Source organism: Pholcus phalangioides, unplaced genomic scaffold (assembly GCF_987345545.1).
Source record: "Pholcus phalangioides strain wild (caught in Gottingen) unplaced genomic scaffold, Ppha-v1.0 ptg000015l_1, whole genome shotgun sequence".
Classification (NCBI taxonomy): Eukaryota; Metazoa; Arthropoda; class Arachnida; order Araneae; family Pholcidae; genus Pholcus; species Pholcus phalangioides.
In genome coordinates this window covers 108,343,105-108,362,746 of record NW_028301608.1, presented here as the reverse complement: position 1 = coordinate 108,362,746, position 19,642 = coordinate 108,343,105, and the positions used below count along the sequence as shown (strand labels likewise).

Below are 19,642 nucleotides of genomic sequence, written 5' to 3'. Positions count from 1 at the left end.
AAATATCACCAAGAAATTCGCAGAAGGGTGCTAGTGAACGAAATGCGTCTTAACTTACACGCGCTTACAAAGCCCGTTTCTCCACCCTACACACACGTGTAGGCTTACATATTTGACGTACAAGATTTGCATTTTTGTCTAGAAGCAGTGGTTTTACATTCAGTTCAGTTCTTTTCATGAAATTCGATAAAATATACAAATTCTCTTAATTTATTTCACCAGTGTAAGACTGAGTTCACACTAAAACGATAAGACCCTGGCACTGACTGATTAAAAACCTGAATTTTCAGGTTTTTCTAACAAATCCATGCCGATGTCATGGTCGCATTGCTTATCACATCAGTCTTGGCCTAACAATTACAATTAAACTTTATCAAGACTGATCTTAAAACAAATTTTTGCTTCATATCAATTAAATATTTGTTTCTTAATAAATTATTGAAAACCCATTTGTAAGCTCTAATCTAGACTCAGAATGGGCTATGATACTATAACAAAGTATTTACTTTGTGAAAATTATTTTAAGACCATTAGATATAAACAAGTATATATTAAAAAAGTTATTAAAAATTAAAAAATAAATTTTAAACAGTAATTCTAAAGCCCAGTTTTGAAACAATCCATTGTATGACATTATAAATTGATAAGCTCAATCCCATGTTTGTCCCCACCCAGTTACAGCCCTGAAACATTAATTACACATTTTTATAAAGCATAAAACAGAAACCATTTCCAGTGAATGTTATGGCCATTTGATGAAAAAAAACTGGTTCAATAGGCGCAGTATCAAATATTTTGAAATTAGCAATTTTATAAAGCACATGTGGAATTCTTTTGGGATACCCAAATTTTTTAAAGAAAATTTTTTAGCAGGTCTTGAAATCAGAGGTTTGATAGGCTTTTTGAATTAGGAATTTCAGGTTTTAAACATGTATAGACATTTTTTCAGGTAAGAATGGAATGACAAAGCATGAAACAATTTTTGCAATTTATAGCTTTGTCAAACAAAGATAAAGTTGGTTAAATAGGCACCACGTCTGCTCACTATAGGAAATAGTTTTTTTCTCTTCAATAAGAAATGCTATAGCTGTATTAAACATCTTATAAATTCTAGATTAAAAAAAAACATTTTTAGATAAAAGTTCGAAAACATTCTTAAAAAAAAAAAAAATCAGTGTTTTTTATAAAGAAAAAATGTAAATACCTCACTCGGCTTAGAATTAACATGATTGGTCAGACTGGGACTAGGAACTGGCGAACTAGAATTCGTAGACGTGGGAGTGGTCGACCTTATGGAGCCATCATCTTCACCTGTTGAAACACATAGTAAAGAAAATTAAAAATCAACTTATAATTCAAAATATTAATTACAAATATTTCACTAGGAATAGAAACACGATGCTGAAAATATTGTGCTATGAAAGCACACAAAGTCGTATCGCCGTATTTAAAGACATCTTCTGACACTGACATACGAAATGAAAAATATCTCGAAGTTGGCTACACAACCGCACACATTCGCCGTTCTAATATAAACAGAGAAACAAGTTAATGTTTCGCAACACATGGGTAAAATTTTTTTCAAACTATAACAATACTTATCGAATATTTTATCGATGATTATCTTACGTAAAAACGGCTGATAATCAGACCGAGGTATACAGTCTGAAGCCGATGTAGAACGATCATTAAACATCCGTACCTGAACTACGATTTTAATCGGAACCTGATGCTCACAAGCACAGCGTGTCCGCCGAACCATCCAAGAACGCTCGATATTTTTGCTAGATAGAGTATTCGCGATGATATTTGATTGATTCTTCAACATCCCTTATCTTTCTCAAGAATTATAATTTTGCCGATTTGAATTCGAGCACATATCACGGTTGCCGCGTGTGCTCTTCTGACGACAGGCACAAACGGTGCTCGTGACTTAAGAAGGTTGAATATCCTTCCGAAGTTCCGGCATCTTTTAATTTTCCACGAATGGCGCAAATCAAAAACCAACCACTATGTGAATTGCCGCGAAACAAACATTTCTAAAAAATAACAGTTATCATTGGGGACGCTCACAAAAATATAAATACATTTTTTTTTTGTTTGTCAAACAAGTATGATACATCTAATCATAGAAAATGCACTTAAAACACGCTCGAACTAAACCAATTCCCTTACGATGAAGTCGTATGAAACACAACTTACTATTGAGATATTCATAATAAGTAATCCAAATAATGCTACGCGGAATTTGAAAATTATGCAAGAGATCAAAAACAAACTACACGATATTCAAAAGTCGAACGAAATGTTTCAAAACTTTAAAAAAAAAAATCCAGCTAAAACATTTTCCACGAGAAATAGCGGAAATTATAAAAAAGCATCTGATGGTCCGGAGCAACTGTTTCTGCTCTCGACGTTTTCCCCAAAGCTCTATTCGCTTTGCTGCACGTGACTTGGTTATGCAAATGAGAAAAGGACGTGCTCAACCAATAGAAATTAAAAGGAGGGGGAAAAAAACCACCTTGTGTATTTTCGGCGAGACACGATTTTCTTCCGATTGTGATGACAAAATGTGGGGGGGAAAAAGGATTACCGCGTGAGTTTTTGTATTTATTTCCCCCAGATGTTCGAAATGTGGTAGATAAAATAATAAAGAAAATTTTCGCTTACAATTTCTCGAAACAAAACACAGGGGTCCAAACTTTTTTTGTAGGGTCCTATTTTAGTGAAAAATACGTAATTTTGTGGAAAGCGAAACAATCTAGTTAAATTTTCACAGAAAAAAAAAAAATAACAAATTTATGGTTCCATTAATTTATATTTTGCGAAGGGTCCGGCAAACGAACCCAAATTTCGGCTGCGCGTAACCGTGAACACGCTAGAATAAAAAATAAGAAAATACGTATGATCAAATGAATCTGTCAGTCCAGGCGTAAATTCGGGGCAATGTGTTGGGAGAGGTGATTTATTGTGTAGGTGCGTTGGATCGTTATATATTTTACGGGACAGACCAATATCCGTCATATTATATTATTTGCAGCTCTTCCGAGATCGGCGCCTGTGTCAGTCCCCTTTGGAGTAGTCACGTGCAGTGTTATCCGAGAAAAATAACTTTGAAGAGTAATTTCACTACTCTCCAAAATTTTTAGTATTTTTTTATGAAAAAAAAACACAGAATCAAGTCTATTAAAAAAATCCTGAAGTTTGGAGTATTTTTACTCCTCATCGAAATATAGGAGTTAAATTGAATTTTCATGCGTGAATATGAATGGGCCATTACGCATATAAATAGATGCGTAATGGCGAACACTGGTCATGTGTGTAGTTATAAGAAAAATAATTCGGACATAGTGTTTGAAAGAAAAAAATTTTTGAAGTGTCAAAAATAAACTCGGGAATTGTGTTTGAACAGAAAATAATAATTTTCATGAAATACCGACGTTCGATTTGGAAATAATTACGAGTAATAAGACTCTATGAAAATGACTTTATAAATTTAATTAATAAATTAAGATTTCCCGCTACGTTTATTTCAAGCGCAGCATAAATGGAAGGGAAAAATTTTCACCTCGTCCCAATAGGGATTTCATCGTAATTACGCGAGACACCAGAAACCCCTTTGTGAACAAAAGAAAGCAACTAACCATTTTTTTATGATTTTCAAATGACTTTAAGAAAAGTCAATGGCTGTGAAGCCGATATAGCATAATTTATTGATCAAAATTTGTTGATTTTTCTTCATTCTGAATGAAAAATTATTTTTTTTAGTGAGCATATTTTTGAATGACATTAGGGGATTCAGAGGACCCAAAGTCGTTAAGACCGCCCTGCTTCTCAACCTAATCTCACAAATATCATATGAATCATATCCCATAAATTCATAGACGAGGTCAGAAAATTTTTTCAATTACTTTTATTTGAGACTAAAATTTATATTTCTTGGAAAAACCGAAAGTACAATTATTGAACACAATACACTGGTTTCATATATATATATATATATATATATATATATATATATTTTATTATGCACATTCTCGAAGAAGAATGGTCCTAATATATGGTTCAGCGATCGGCTGAAATGGGAATCGCGATCGACGATGCCCGGCCGCTGGATTAGACAGACAAGATCACTGATTATTTTTGTGGTACCAGCCATTTTCTGCACACGAGGGATAATTAGATTGGGACTTACAGATCGAACTCGAGACACCTCTGAATATCCTTTAGTACTATAGGCGAGTATCTTGTCGACCTGGTCTACTGCGTCCAGAAAAATAAGAAATAATTAAAACTGTATTTATTGACAAATATCGAAAAGATGCGAAAGCACTTAAAAAAAAAGAGGGGGGTAACGGTGCGACATAGGGTAATCATTAATTATTATTGTCACACCACTCATTTTCTGCACACGAGGGCTAATAAGACCAAGATCTACAACTTATCGCCGATTCCGGGAAAAGCGTGCAGCATTTTTTTCCTTCACGTCTCTCGCCGAGAGATTGTTGCGCTAACCTCTCGGTGGAAGTATTTCTTGTGGTAGCGATGCGGCCATCTCATCACCGTTTATGTCGTACTTCTGTGTCACGCATAGGCGGAGATAGACTTGGACACGATGATTGCTGGGGGGGGGGGCAAGATGATGATGTCAATTCATATATATGAAAATTCATTAGGTCAGTAGGCTTTAACTTCTTTAACTTTTACACTGGGGGGGGGGGCATTCCCCATATCTCCGCCCATGGTGTCAGGAAAGATTCTGACAAACACTGAACATGCATCGAACTCGCGTCACCTCTGAATGTCCTTTGGTGTAATAAGCTAGTGTCTCGTCAATTTGGGCTATTGAGTCCTCGATATAGGCCACCTTAGGCCCCGATTAAACAGTAAAAAAAGTGGGGCGTCAATAATTTTTTATTCAGCTTATTCCCATCCCTTTTAAGCTGTCCAAATAAATCAGTTGTCTTGCTGAAACTCTACTTCATCGACCGCTCACTGTACTGTTGATATTGAGGGTATATTTCTGGTAGTAAGAATGGGCCGTATTAATAACATCATGGGCCTATGGATAAAGTGATTTTTCTGAGGCCACTAACTGGCTGGATGTGCCTACTAAACCAGACATGTACCTGGTCCATATTCCTCTACGGCTACGGAACTTCAAACGAATTGGTATATGTTGGAATGTGTGTGTCCGTGTTGCGAACCTAATGTGCAGTTTGTTTCTGTTTAATGCTTGATTTTACTGTTGTAGGCTTGTTGCTCTCTGCGGCGAGACTTTTTAATGAGGATATCAGCTTGCATTCGCACCTCAAAGTTGGAAAACAGAACACCAACTTCAGTCGGCCATCACTGCGGCGACGGTGGGGTTCGAACCCGGGCTGGATGTGCCTGCCTACCAATTTAGATGCCCAATCTCAAAAATTTTAAGTAGATCTCAGTATCATGACGCCCAGGTAGGCTCCATGTGTTAAGATAGCACTGAATAAGAACAGATTCTAGCTGGTTTTCTGCTGCCATTAGCCTGAAATAACTGTCATCAATGACATACTTTGCTCTCTCTAACGGAGAGCATCAGACTTACAATGGTACAAATATTCAGTCATAGTTTGGATACACAAATATGAATCACAACTCCATTTACGGTTTGAAAATGCAGACAACACTTGTTTTTATGAATTCATACAGACTTGATAATTGGTTCGAATTGAAATCAAAAGTTCGTAAATGGGAGGATAAAAAATGTGCGAAATAAAAAACGATTTAGTCACTCATCTTTATTGATGATTTAAAAAATATATTCATGTGTTTGCTTCATCGTAACATCTTGATAAATATAAAATTCCATAAAACGTGTATAGGCTAACATATCAGCAAATCTCGCTTCCCTAAAATATTTTAGGGAAGTTGAAACACTGGAAATTTTTTTTAATCAATTAAGAAAAAGTTCCACCCCCTCTGCCCAATGCAGGTTCTGCATTGCCCCGAGCAGAATATAATTCCATGTCAGTCTTTCCATGCAGAATAGAGAGAGACAAATCACATCTACATATACTGTTCATAAAACATAAGTGTTTCCTTTCGCGGATGCTATCAGTGATCGATAATCTTGGGTATATGAACTCTTAAAAGCTTTATAGAGCTTAAAGTTTTACATTTTCTTTCTGAAGACATATTTAACAGGAGGCAACAATTTAAAAACTTCAAAATACAAAGCTGCTGATGAAAAAACTTGTGTTTACAGCGCGGCTGTTAATGGAATACAATAACGATTATACAGGAATTTCGGAAACCAAGGTCATGCCTCTGATAAATGATTGACGATAAACGCTACGTAAACAAAGTCACTTCTTTGCCAGTTGCTTAATTAAATACGGTCACCAAGACATTTTTTTACGGTTGCTTGATGGAAATGACCATGGATGTCCTCTATGGGTGTTTTCCCTAACGACGACGGCAGTCATTGACATCATGACAATGTGATAGCTCGGTAAAAAATCCAATTTTCTGCCAAAATCTGGAGAAATTTTAACAATCCAGAGAGCAGGAGGAAGGATGAAAAATCCAGAGTCTCCTGCCTAAATCCGGAGAGTTGGCAAGGGTCTGCTTTTTTAATAAAATTCCTGATACATCTTTTGGAAACATTTCACTATCTCCTCGAGATGGCAATAGCACTGATTGTTTTGCAACATACATCAGATATTTCGCCGTATTGCCCCTTTGCAAAAAGCAAATGCTTTGCTCTTAGCAAATTCATTAATAAGGATTGCATCACATCTAAATGTAATGGTGTATTATCTCATGTTTTTTTTTTGCTTTGCTTTTTTCCTTCACAAAGAAGCAGCAACAGTAGTGACACCATCATGCTAAAGGCAGTTAGTCTTATAATCCAAGAAACCAGCTGGCCCTAAAGGACAAAGACCAGTGTACACACTAGTAGTTACATTACCTCACAGACATTTTCATTTTCTTTCCCATATGAAGTAGCACATCTCCTACTGTATATCTCCCAGTTCTTAATATTCAGTATTTTTTTTATACTTTCATGGTTAAGCCCAGTTAATCAAGGTTCCACTGTATAGCAGTAACAGATTTATAAAAAATAATCAGCTATATACAGGGTGATTATAAGTAAAGTTTTGATCTTAAAGCTACACAATAAGTACTGGTCAGAATGACGAAAATTTTCATGGATGCTCCTGAAGCAATGGAAATTTCTTTGGCATAAGAAAAAAGTGCAAGTAGTGCGAAATGTGCAAGTAGATGATGCTGTACTTGGCCAGCAATATAATCTATTTTGTGCAATCACATCATTTCGGCACTTCAACAGCATCAGTGTGTGGATAGAACAACTTTTATCAAGATGCACATTGTAATACCAGCAAAGAAGCTGCTGAAGAACTATTTTGACAATAACAGGATGACATGACACCTGGCTGGCAGCCAGTTCACCTAACTTTTAACCCTTGCAACTTCTGGCTGTGGGGGGTACTTAAAATGTTACAGTGGTTGGATTGCAAACTTTGGTGAATTGCAAGCTCCAGCACGTCCCCTATATGTTAGAAGTTCCTCAAGAATATTAACGGGTGGGGGGGGGGGGAATGCGTTTGGTTTAATAAAGGTGAATTGCAAGTGCATCCACATCATGACCATGGGGCATACTCTTGATCTGCTGTTGAACAAGCATTTTTGTGCTTTCACTTCACAGCCAGAACACGGTGGACAACATATTTAACATTTCTTAAGTAAGTTGTAGTTATTTGCTGAATTACTTCACTCTCTTTTTGTGATGTTTCCATGAATTATGAAATCAATAGCATGTGTAATGCTATAATTAAGTTATTATTTTGCCATGACTGGCTATCGTTTTCATTCTGCAAGCAAATTTCCCATGTGTTGGATGATGTCATTAATTTTACATTTTAGTCTTTTTTTTTCCCCCTTTACCTAATAAAATTGAATCTTTTCAGGAATATTCATGTCAATTTTCAAGTCATTCTGACAATCGTTCTTTTTTTTACAGTGTTTTGAAATCAGAACCTTAGTTATAATCACTCTGCATATCGTAAATTATCGTTAATTAATCTGCATTATTTATGTTTCATTAAATACATTATATTCACCTAATTTTTATTATAGTTTTTGCAAAATAGCTTCCTAATTAAGCATACTGAAAGTAACTGGAGAAAACATCTTTATATTATATGATTAATAATAACATTAAAAGAATTTTCAAACACTAAGTAATCCATTGAGTTCAGCAAAAAATAATTAAATTGCAAAAGTTGGTTTTTGTTAAAATATAAGAAATATTTATTGATTAATTAAATATGGGAATAGTGTTAATTATATTAACAAACATTTTATTTTAATTAATTATTAGAAGTTTGATTGATTTTTCAGAAATTTCATTGTTTTTAATGTCAATACTATTTGAAACAAAAAACCCCAGTTTTTTGGTTTTAAAAAAACCCCATTTTTTTACCAACCCTGGTCTAAACCCTTGCACTAAGTCTTGAACCCCTTTTTTATGTCTCCTTAATAAAGGGTTTTTTGCACAGCGAATGGCAAACACCCACAGAATTACGAGCTTATGTCCATTTTATCTGCAAACAGTGTTATTACAAAAAGTCACTTGACATGAAAATGACAAAAACTAATCTGAAATATAAAACTGGCAATTGTAATATCAAACATCTCAGTATAGACAACTGAGTTACAACACAGCAATTACAGTACATTTTCTAATTCTTTCTTCAGTAAGACATTGGATTGGATTTTGGGTTTATTGGCGCAAGGACCAATTTGGTCAAACTGCGCCATCAGTAAGACATTATCAAAGCTACTACTACAGCAAGCATAAAAAATTAAATGAACTATATCAGCCAGAAATATGAATCGTAGACGAATGCAAATCTATATATATAAAACTGATATTCTGTGTGTGTTCCCTATACAAATCTACAATTTTAGATGATCATCGCCAAATTTTGCATACATACAAAATTGTGTACAACTTGAACGATAGGGAACTTTAAAAGTCTGTCAGAGCTGGACAAAAACTGTTGGGCTACAATGGTTCATAAACCTCAACAATGACTTTTGGAATGCTTACTTTGGTTACCTATCAATGCTTCTCAAACGTGCATATGCCTTTACAATGGTTTTAACTTCTTTAATGCTGCCAGTATTATATATAATAGTTTATTCCTTTATAATGGTTTGTCACTTTTCAATTCTCCTACCAACTGAAGAAAACTGGGCAGTGCCGGGTATTATAGCTAGTACAATATAAATATAGACATGATCACACTAGCAGGATCCCAGGTATTTTTTACAAGAACAAACAGCACAATCAGTTAACTTAAGATGTTCTTTTCAGTGCAGAGATCTCAAGACACTTATGAAGGTTTCTGCCGCAATACAGGTGAAACATCAGAGAGTGATTTCCCAGACTATAGCCCAACAATAAGGAAGATTCTGTACTACATCAATGACAGGCTTTTGAGCAATGTTTAGAAAAAGATGTCCTCCCCACTTGTTAATACAGTGAAACCTATACAAAACTGAACATCGAGACTGAAATAAGATTTAGTTTTAGACAGATTTCCATTTAATAAAAGTACAAATCAAAGCACTAATCATTGAACAGAGTATTTTGATTCCGTTTCAAACAGATTTCCATCTCATACAGTGTCTGTCTCAGACAGATTTCACTGTACAAGATAGGCCTATACAGAAAACTGGCTGCCTTAACTGGCTAAACTATGTCTAGCCAGTTTTACGTATCTCTTGTTTTGACCTATGCACTGCATTTATTACATACAAAAAAGAAAAAAAAAAATCACATAGGTTGAATATTCTGACTTACCATAAACAGCATTTTTTTAAGCTTAATGTTTAAAAATGTATGAAATTTGTTTGAATTATATGCCACCTAACTGAAGAAAAGTGACAAATTTAAAGGCAAGGAAACAGTGAAATAAAGGACAAAATAAAACTTACTGCCATTTTTAGCTTTTGATAAAAATTCTTGCATATCTTCAAGATCCAGATCATCATAAAGAAATTCATTTTCTTCAAAATCAGGTTCCTGAGAGCATTCAATGTAATACTCCACGTCCTCTTTGATAATTTTCAGCTGATCAACATCAACTGTACAGTTGTCTAACATTCTCATGAGGGTTTCCAATTGCTTGATGTGATACCTGTGCTTCTCTATCCACATCTTCAGTTCTTCCGTCCTATCCACCTTCTGTATGTAACAATAAGACATAAGAAAACCATAATTTAAACAAAATTCAAGATGATTATAGCATTAACATAGAAAAAGGAAGCAACTGAAAGAGGTTTCATCCTTTTGTTGAAAAATTATTTTTTAAAATGACATGCAAAAAAGATTCGCCACCTTTTCTCTTAAATTTAAATTTCCACTCAGAATAAGAAATAATTGCAGTCAGAATTGGAATAATAGGCATAATTTTAAACACCTCTTTGTCTTTCTTCTTCTTTAAGGCCACACTTATCGATTCAATCTCACACTCAAACTGATCTAACTGTATGTTTAAGGCCTCTATGGAACTCTGGAAAAAAAATTGTATTTGAGTTTGCAAATATATGGCCTAAGTACAAAGACAAAAGTTGACAGCTTTTTCGAACCGTGTTGAAAATTACAGCAACATTGCTTAGAATAAAAGCTGCAGCATTTACATCTTAAAAAAATCTATTTTTAGGCTAGCTGCAATACAGTCGAAACCTGATTTAACAGCACCATCTGTTTTTAGAATTCTGGCATTATAAAGAATCATGGGTGAACCCTTAGCAAGGGTATAAGTGGAAGATTTGTTCACTGAGAAGTTCTAGAGCTAAGTAGGGTTGGAACTAAATCAGGGTGTGCTATATCAGAGTTCGACTGTAAATAAGATTTTATTTTTAAAAAAGCCATTCTGAAAAACTGACACAAGAAAAGCCTAAAAACATTTATAAAAGTTAGTTTATTTCTCAATATCGGTTGATTGAATTATATTTAAAACATCTGGAATTCATCCAAAAGAATTGACAAGCATTTTATAACAAATTTAGTTTTTATGGAATGTAAGTAAACAAGCATCACATGAAAGTTAAATTTTATTCCTGAAAAGTGTGGCACAATATGTTAAGTCTACACGCACATTTTATTTTACTTTCACACTATGGCACATATGTCATGCTGCATTTTTATTCAGAGAAATACAGTAACAAATTAACCACATATGACGGCAATTCAAGTTGATTTTGCCTGAAATCAAACCAGTAATTATTTTATTTCACTTAAATATTCAATTTTTTTACAATGTAAATTTCAAAACACTAATAACTGCTATCAAAAACGTCTTCCACCATCGCAATTGAACTTGGTACAATTTCAACATGGGTGCATTATATTTTACAATAAAACCTAAAACCACATAGTATATATATAGACTGATGTAATAAATTTGAAAGCATATTCCAACTCACCGCTAACCAATTACGGACTTCTTCTTTCTCTTTTTGTGCTGGATCCACCTTTTGAGCAGCCCCTAGACCTTCTTTTGAATAAGCTTTGGTTTTTGTTTCTCGTTCAACGACTTTAAACCTTTCCATTTGCTATTTGAAAGACGAGGTAAAACATAATGATAGTTTCAAATTTGCATCAATATGCATCAAAAATCATTAAAATGTTTTTAAAATACATACAGAACTGGTAGCAATTCTAAACTTGGTAGTCATTTTTCACTAATTGTACAATGATGGGGGGGGGGGGGGGGCAGGCTCAATTGATTGAAACTAAAAAAATGTGTACAGTAGACTCTGGACTATCTGGCCTAATGTGACGGTAGGGCTGGCTGGGCAACAGAAAAGCCAGAGTTCTATAAATGCTTACTTCCTACTTCCACACATACCATAAAAAAATACCCTTTTTTTACACCAAAACCCACTCCTATTCATATTTTCTGATCTCCAAGTATAGGTGAGTACTTAATAAATGTTATTTATGCACTGAACTGTATGTTTTAAAAATTTATTACAGAATTAATGGTCAAAGAATTACAATATTGGACACATTTTAGGTTTTTTTTATGAAAAATTCTTTTATGTCTACCTTGATTGCAAGAAAAATAAAATCATTTACACTGTATAGTATGAACATGTACCGTAGGCTTTTAAAATAAACAAAACATTGACATAAAATGTAAGTCTGATTCTTACAAAAATTATTTAAACTTATTTTACTCTTCATTTATAAATGATAACATAAATATCAAAAGGTAGGTCTAAGATGAGTCAAAACACAGTTTTTAGTTTTCAAAAAGTCCTTGATGTAGATGATTGAGGGCTTTTTCCTTTTAGCCCTCTTCCACGACACAATGCCTCTTGACTTACTTTCTACTACTTAAGCGCAAAAACTGATCTAGTTTTGAGGTGTGGCTAGCACAGAATGGGAGATTTTAATTCTTAATTTTGCATAGCTTCAAACAAAATGGGTTTTTGTGCACCTTGGAGAATCACAGAGAATTGTTATGCATTAATTTTTAACTAAGCCAGATAGTATGGAGACCAGATAACCGTGAGCTGGATAGACTTATTTGATGTAACAGGCAGAGAGAACGACCCCAAACTTCTAATAGTTTGCAGGTTTAAAAATTGCAAAATAATTTCAACATATAACAATTTTTTCACAGTTTTTCAACAACTATCATGAATTTTCTAGAATGGCGAAAAAAAAATTATCCATAACAAATGGCAATATACATACTGTTTCTATGAGCTTCCTATTTTCTATTAGAATTCGTTTGTCTTTTACATCACTAGATGCCATCCATGTTTTTATTTGATCTCGTAACCTCTGAAATAAGAATCATTTGTCATTAAAAACTGAAATGCATTTGCATTTTATTCAAGATTGATGAAGTAAATACAAAGTAATGTACCAAGATCGTGAAACTTGATCCTAACTTAAACCCTAATCAAAATCTGAAAATTCATTACATAAGAATTTGAAGAAAAAAATTACTTGTAATTTCTTGATCTCCTTTTTCAGATCTGCTTCAAACTTTTCCTTTTGGTTCATGTTTGTAGCATTGTGAACCTAAAAAAAAATGATATAAGAGTATAACAACACAGAAAATAGGCTAGTATCTGACATCGGCAGAATTTCAGACACGTTTTCTTTATCGAATTAAAAACAAATTACAAATGAATTTCAAAACAAAATTGTTGTAATCGTTACAAGAGATAAAGAATAACAAATGGAAACTATCATTCACAAAATACTTTTCATAACTGCTACACAAGACATTAAAAATATCATGTGAATGTAACATTGGTACATATTTGTGTATATGTATTTTCTACAGAGAAGCACCACAAATTACTGCACAGCATTTCTATACTGATGTGCTTTTATAAATCAGGGTTTGACAAATCCATGGCAACTAGAAAATCTGAAGTGGTGCCTAAAATTTTTTTATACATAATTGCTATATTGGCTCGTAAGGATGACACAAAACTTTTAATGATTTTCTAATGTGTCCTCCAACATGGAAAGAGGTCATCAAAAGTCCCAGAAAGTTGAAAAACATTATTTAAGATTGTTTTTCCAGCAAAAAAAATAAAAACCAGCTTGGATTCTGAGCAATTTGGCTGGTATCTAAATTTTTTTTTAAAAATTTGTCAAGTCCTGTTATGTTTATATATAAAGAGGGTCTGTTTGTAATGTGTGTTACAACAAATGTACAGTTTTATTCCAATCTTTATGAAATTTTATACACGCCTGAAAGCGGACCTAAGCGATATCACTTTTCCCAATTTTCACAACAGATGGCGTCACTATTCTATGATAAAACTGGCCACAATAACAATTTTTCCTGACTAAAACAGAGCCAAAAAAAAAAAAAAAAAAAAAAAAAAAAAAAAAAATTCTGGGAATTTTCACAGCTATTGGTCAATGTAAAAAAAACCTACAAAAACACCAATGTTAATAAAGATATATGTTTCAAAGTAATTTTTTTTAAGGAAACCGGAAAAGGACAAAAGGGCGAATTTTCCAAATTGCAGGACGGAAATTACATTAAAAAATAGACGATGTCCTCCTAAAGGAGAATGTCTGGTAACCCTTAACCCCTTGGGGTTCACACTCAGGGCATTAATATTAGAACATTGCACTCACGACACCCATCTTGAGTACACGTCATCCATCTCAGATTCGAGTCGCCATTGTTGTGTACCCACTATCAGTGGAAGTCATATATGCTAAGCAAGGAATTTATAATTATTTTTTACAAAAAAATAAATATTAATATTTCTACAGAGTTTCAACTTTGAAATCATGTTGTCCGTAAAGCCCAGGCAACACCAGGTACTTCAGCTAGTAATTAATAATATTAAATTTTGCACAGTGATAGAATGAATATTAAAATTTGCGAGGACTTATGGTTAGCACGAATAACTGCAAATTAACAATAAAAAACTACAGTAAAACCCCTCTTTTGTGGATAAAAGCGGGGGAATAAAAATATCCGTAAAAGAGTAATGACAGTTAAACAGGTTTGGCATACATACTTTTATTATACAAGGGAAATAATTATTTAGCCATAAAAGAAGGGTGACATTATAAGAGAGGCCCCAAAGCAGAATGTTTAGCACTGTTCTGCAACTAGCCCCTTGGCTGACTGGAAATGTTCTGCGGTAAAAATCCCCATATATGTAATATTGTTTTTTGCACTTTTTCTTAAAATTCTTCCGAATTGTTCTGCAGCAGCGCTAATTGTTCTGCGACGCACGTCACAGATTTTGGCATATTCTGCTTTGGGGAAGAGGGGTTTTATATATATATATATATATATATATCTGCCGTCAGTTTTTCTAACTATGAGTGAAGTGTAATGATTGAATAATTGTATCATTGTAGGCCTGTTGCTCTCTGTGGAATGTTGAAAAAAGTTCTTTTTTCCTCTCCAAACCACGCACAACTCAGGTCTATCGCCATCTGCAATTACTACCTAGTGAGTTGTGCCGGAAGCGTGAGTGTGCCTACTTAACCGTCTGAGTTTGTATCTTGTATTGTGTCTGATTTTTTCAGTGTTGCCATCTATATTTCAGAAGTGAAGTGCTAAAATTGAATATTTGCACTGTTTGTAGGCATGTTGTTGTCTGTGGTAAGACTTTGTAACGGGGCGATTGGCTCGCATTCGCAACTCGAAGTTGGGAACTATAGGAAACCAACTTCAGCTGACGGTGGGGGTTGGAACCTAGGACCTTGCGATTCGAGTCCATCACTATGACCACTCAACCACCACAGCAGATGAAAAGGTCTGTTTGCTTTATGTGGAGAGACTTTTTCAAATGCTAAGTACGTAAACTGGCAGGCAGGTTTTTCTGGCCAGGTAAGGGGTCTAAAAAAGTCACTTTGCACGGGGGGGGGGGGGGGGGGGGAAGGGGGAGGGAACCTCTGATGCTCTTAATATCAACCCCTGGATAGAATGTAACGTCAACATATATAAATATATATCGGTGCACATTTACCAATCATGCTCACACACACACACACACACTGCTTCTCATGTGTCCATATGATTTTTTTTTTCACTTCAACAATGTTAGTGTTTTGTATATGGGTGATTCTGACAGAAATGGCCTAAATTGTGTCCCCAGCAGTTTACATGAAATATATTTGACACAGCACTTTAGCACTTTCCCCCCTCCCCCCGTCACTTTCTGTTTATATTTCAATTTCTGAAAAGTCACCACTTTGTTTTTAATTTTGTCATCAATATATTTTTAAAATTTGCTCGAACAAATGTTCATTTGTTAAGGAAATGCCCTTCTCCTGGCTGTCCTCACCCCATTTTTGAAATAACTTTTTTTCTTAAAACAAAATTATATGTATTTCTTCTAATAATACTATATATTTTTAGAACCGGCATACTTTCACATTTCTTTTCATAATTTTAATCAATAGTTTATAGTAAAAACTTTCCCCAGCTTCTTTTTTTCATTCGTAACATTTGGAAAACATAGATTCAAATCCCACAACACCAGTTTCCACCTATGAAAAATTTTGTGTTGAAAAGATTAGGAAGAATGTAGCCATTACCTGAACTTCCTTTTAAATCAATTAGAATTGTGAATTAATTCATAAACTAGGTTTATTCAGGAAAAAACAGGTGTGGTTTTTATTAAATGCCCTTCTCCTGGCTTCCTTCTTTTTTGCGAGAAATATATAATTTGAAATTATTTTAACTTTACCACGTTTCAGTTCAGAGACATCCATTACTTCTGATTAGTGTTACGAAACATCTAAAAATGTCTTTCGCCTGGCATTAAGTAACCAGAAAGGTTTGATCAAAAGTTAAAGGGGGCAAAAAAAAAATCAGTTTCTTGATCGCAACATCAAGCTGCAGTAATGTTTCACCTAAAGACTTTGCTTTGAGAATGTAAATCATGCTCTCGTTAAACAGAGGCAAATTAGAAATTGCTTGTCGCCATAAAACTGATGAAAAAAGAAGCAACAAATAAAAATAAGTACTTATCCAAGTTGAAAATGATGCATGAAAACATGTTACGTTTATGAAGCATTAATATCAAATTAAGTACTGAAACTGTCAAAATACAACCTTCAGATTTACCCATCTCTTAACACGGTTAAATTTAAATTTTAACCATGTTAAATTTAATAGTTCAATTTTTTTCCACCCCATGAATTTGTAAAAAACTTTATTGTTGACTATATTTCATTTATTAGCAGGTAAAGAAGTGTCCCTAAAAAGTTTTTGGATTTTTGGTTTACATTTATTTTGCTAACTTTTTTTTTTATTTTTGTCCAATTTTGTGAGAATGACCCTTATATTAAGTCTAGCCTCTTCTTGAAGTGGCTGTCCAAATATAAACATTTTGACCCTGCCCAACTTTTTATTTTTAAAGATTAAATATAATAAAATGTATATTTATTAATCAATGAATATTAATATGGATGCCAGTGCAACAAAAAGTTCTATTATACTCTAATTCCTAAAAATAAATTTTATATGCAAAATTTCAGAAGAAAGACTTGCATCAGATTTTGCATCAAAGAAAATATGTCACACAAATGACATGGAAAACCAAGTGACTTCTCTCTTTCTTTTGAGATTGCATCCAGTGACCATATATAAATACGGTTTTTCCGGGATGAGCTTTCTGTGATCCAGAATTTTAGCAATAATTGCCAACTTTTCTTTCTTTTGGCATCATATATGGCACCATTTACAGATTTTTTGTACTTGAAATACTGATTTCTCATATTTTTCCAGAGAAAACGGGGTCAGCCTGGAATCATAAGGACTGAAAGAGTATTTTCTTTAGGGATTTTCCATTAAAATAAACCACAATTTGAAGACTTTTAGGGATTTTCCAATGAAAAATGTTTTTTTTGAAAAGAGTTTTCTATGAAGATACATAAAATCAGAAGAATGTGATGTCAAATAGGAAGATTTTAATAAGGCTGAAAAATCAGAAGGCTTTTGGGTGTATCAAAAGCATTGGTACCTATGGATTATGTACAGTCTATTACAAAAAAAATTAGGTTTCTGTAGCATTTTTCATAAGAAAAATGAATAAAAAATTCACATAGTATCAGACCTTTTCTTTCACACATGCATATTAGAACAGCAATTATTCAGCTAACACAACATTAGAATTGCTCATAAAATAGTAAACAAATCAGTGGCAGCTTGTGGTTAGATATTTGGGGGGGGGGGACGCAGATTTCCAAAAATATACACCACCTATTGGTGATAACATGTAGTCGAGTACATGCAGGACCATAACTAGGATTTTTGCTGCCCAGGGCAAACATGATTTGGCTGTCCCTACCAATTTAAAATTCTATAACTTTATGTAATCGTGTTATTTGTTTTCCCCTAAAACATGTTGCCCCAAAAATTTTTCCACCTGGGGAACCCACCCTCTCTGCCCCCTTCTGGTTCTGGCCCTGAGTACATGTACTATTTACAATTAGTAATGTATTGCACTGCATTTGATAATTTTTGTTTATCAAATTATTTTTCACATTATCTGTATATCTATACAAAAATAATAATGCCCTATTAACACAAATAATTTGTGCAATGAGCCCTATCGATATCTTAACATCAACGTTGGAAATCATTATTTAGGTCCAGCAGTTGCCATCAGCAATAGCGTTTTGCAAATTGTGAAAATTCATACTCTTATTATTCTAATTTAAAAGATTCATTATACTGTAATGATAAAGTATTAAGCATATATTGTTTTTTATATTCAAATATACTGTAATTTAAAAATACAAAAGATACAACAGATTTAAAAGATAGCTGATAGATGGCAGCATCAACATCTGCAGCAAGTTTTTTGCACGCCCAAAACTAGCGCAGTAACTTGTTAACCATCCCCTTCCTCCATTCTCCAGTGTTTCTCAGTAATAAGGGTATCTCGTTTGGCTGCAGGAGGGAAAGTGCCTAAAGAGGAAAGAACGTGCATCTCTCTATGGAAAGCTCTGCCGAACCTTGACCATATGATCTGTACTTTATGGGGCACTTTTTTTTATCAGTGATTTTTGAAAATATTTCTTTTTTAACAAATTCTCTACAAAAATAGTTTTAATTTTTGATCTTCGCTAGGGACGGGGGGGGGGGGGGGGGGGGGGGGGGTTTGGACTTCCCCCCCCCCCCCCGCAAAAAAAATTTTGCTTTTGTTGAAAATCTGGGGTTGGAACCCGCGATTGCGCAATGGTAATCGCTAATCGGCTAAAAATGTTATTTTCTAAGGTTTTCAAATTCGCACACAAATATGTACAAGTTAAACTTCAAATACACGCATTACCAGTTTGGAGGATAGATGCAGGGCCACAACTGGGAGGGACAGGCGCGTCTAGTGTCCCGGGCTCTGGACTACGGGGGAGGGGCACCAAAAATTCACCCTTTATAACTGCTTCTTCTATATTACCTGGGTGTGCCAATTTAACAAATTCATTTGAAAAAAAAGAAGAAATTCAATGGCATTAAGTTTCTACCAAATAAATTTGAATTATTAAATTAATGACTTGAAATTTTCAAGTGGGATGTGTGCCGTCGCGCCTCCTGAAACAAATTCTTCAGATTAACATATTCAAATGAATCAAAATATTCATGCTTATTAATAAATAAGTGAAAAAAAATAACCTTTTGCCAGATGTCTTCAAACGTCTCTACACCTTCAGTAACTTTCTTCAGGCACCTTTCAATTTCACCTACAAAGAGATCACATTGATGAGAAATAAACCTATATAAATCACACTGAAAAATTCAAAATGCATATATTCCTATAAAAATAAAAGTATATGGGTTTGACACATTGTCAGTGGGAAATATGACAAGTTCTTATTTGGTAAACAACTAATGATGAAAAATAAAGAAAAGGATGTTTTCATTTCTTGAAAACAGTAAACATGGACATGGGTTTCCCTCCTTTTATATAATTTAACTACAATACAAATATAAAAATAGTTTCCGATAATGCATTAAAATTATGAGACATGATAATGATATACAGTGGTACAGTGGTAGGGTGGCCCTTATCAGATGCGGGGCATGGTGAAAAACTAATAGCGGGGTCCACTTAGCCC

The 19,642-nt window shown here is 34.1% G+C and overlaps 1 protein-coding gene across 1 annotated transcript in view; it reads right to left on the bottom strand.

Moving 5' to 3' along the window:
• The window catches only part of LOC149077323 (CCR4-NOT transcription complex subunit 3-like), a 63,527-nt gene that overhangs the window by 37,598 nt on the left and 6,287 nt on the right, over window positions 1-19,642 (bottom strand). Inside the window, exons 2-8 of the mRNA XM_089245093.1 lie at window positions 19,200-19,267; window positions 13,037-13,111; window positions 12,779-12,868; window positions 11,500-11,628; window positions 10,491-10,583; window positions 10,006-10,255; window positions 1,205-1,311 (exon numbers count right to left, since the gene is read on the bottom strand). Of these exons, the coding sequence (XP_089101219.1) occupies window positions 1,205-1,311; window positions 10,006-10,255; window positions 10,491-10,583; window positions 11,500-11,628; window positions 12,779-12,868; window positions 13,037-13,111; window positions 19,200-19,267 (812 nt within the window). The remainder of the gene's footprint in view (window positions 1-1,204; window positions 1,312-10,005; window positions 10,256-10,490; window positions 10,584-11,499; window positions 11,629-12,778; window positions 12,869-13,036; window positions 13,112-19,199; window positions 19,268-19,642) is intronic.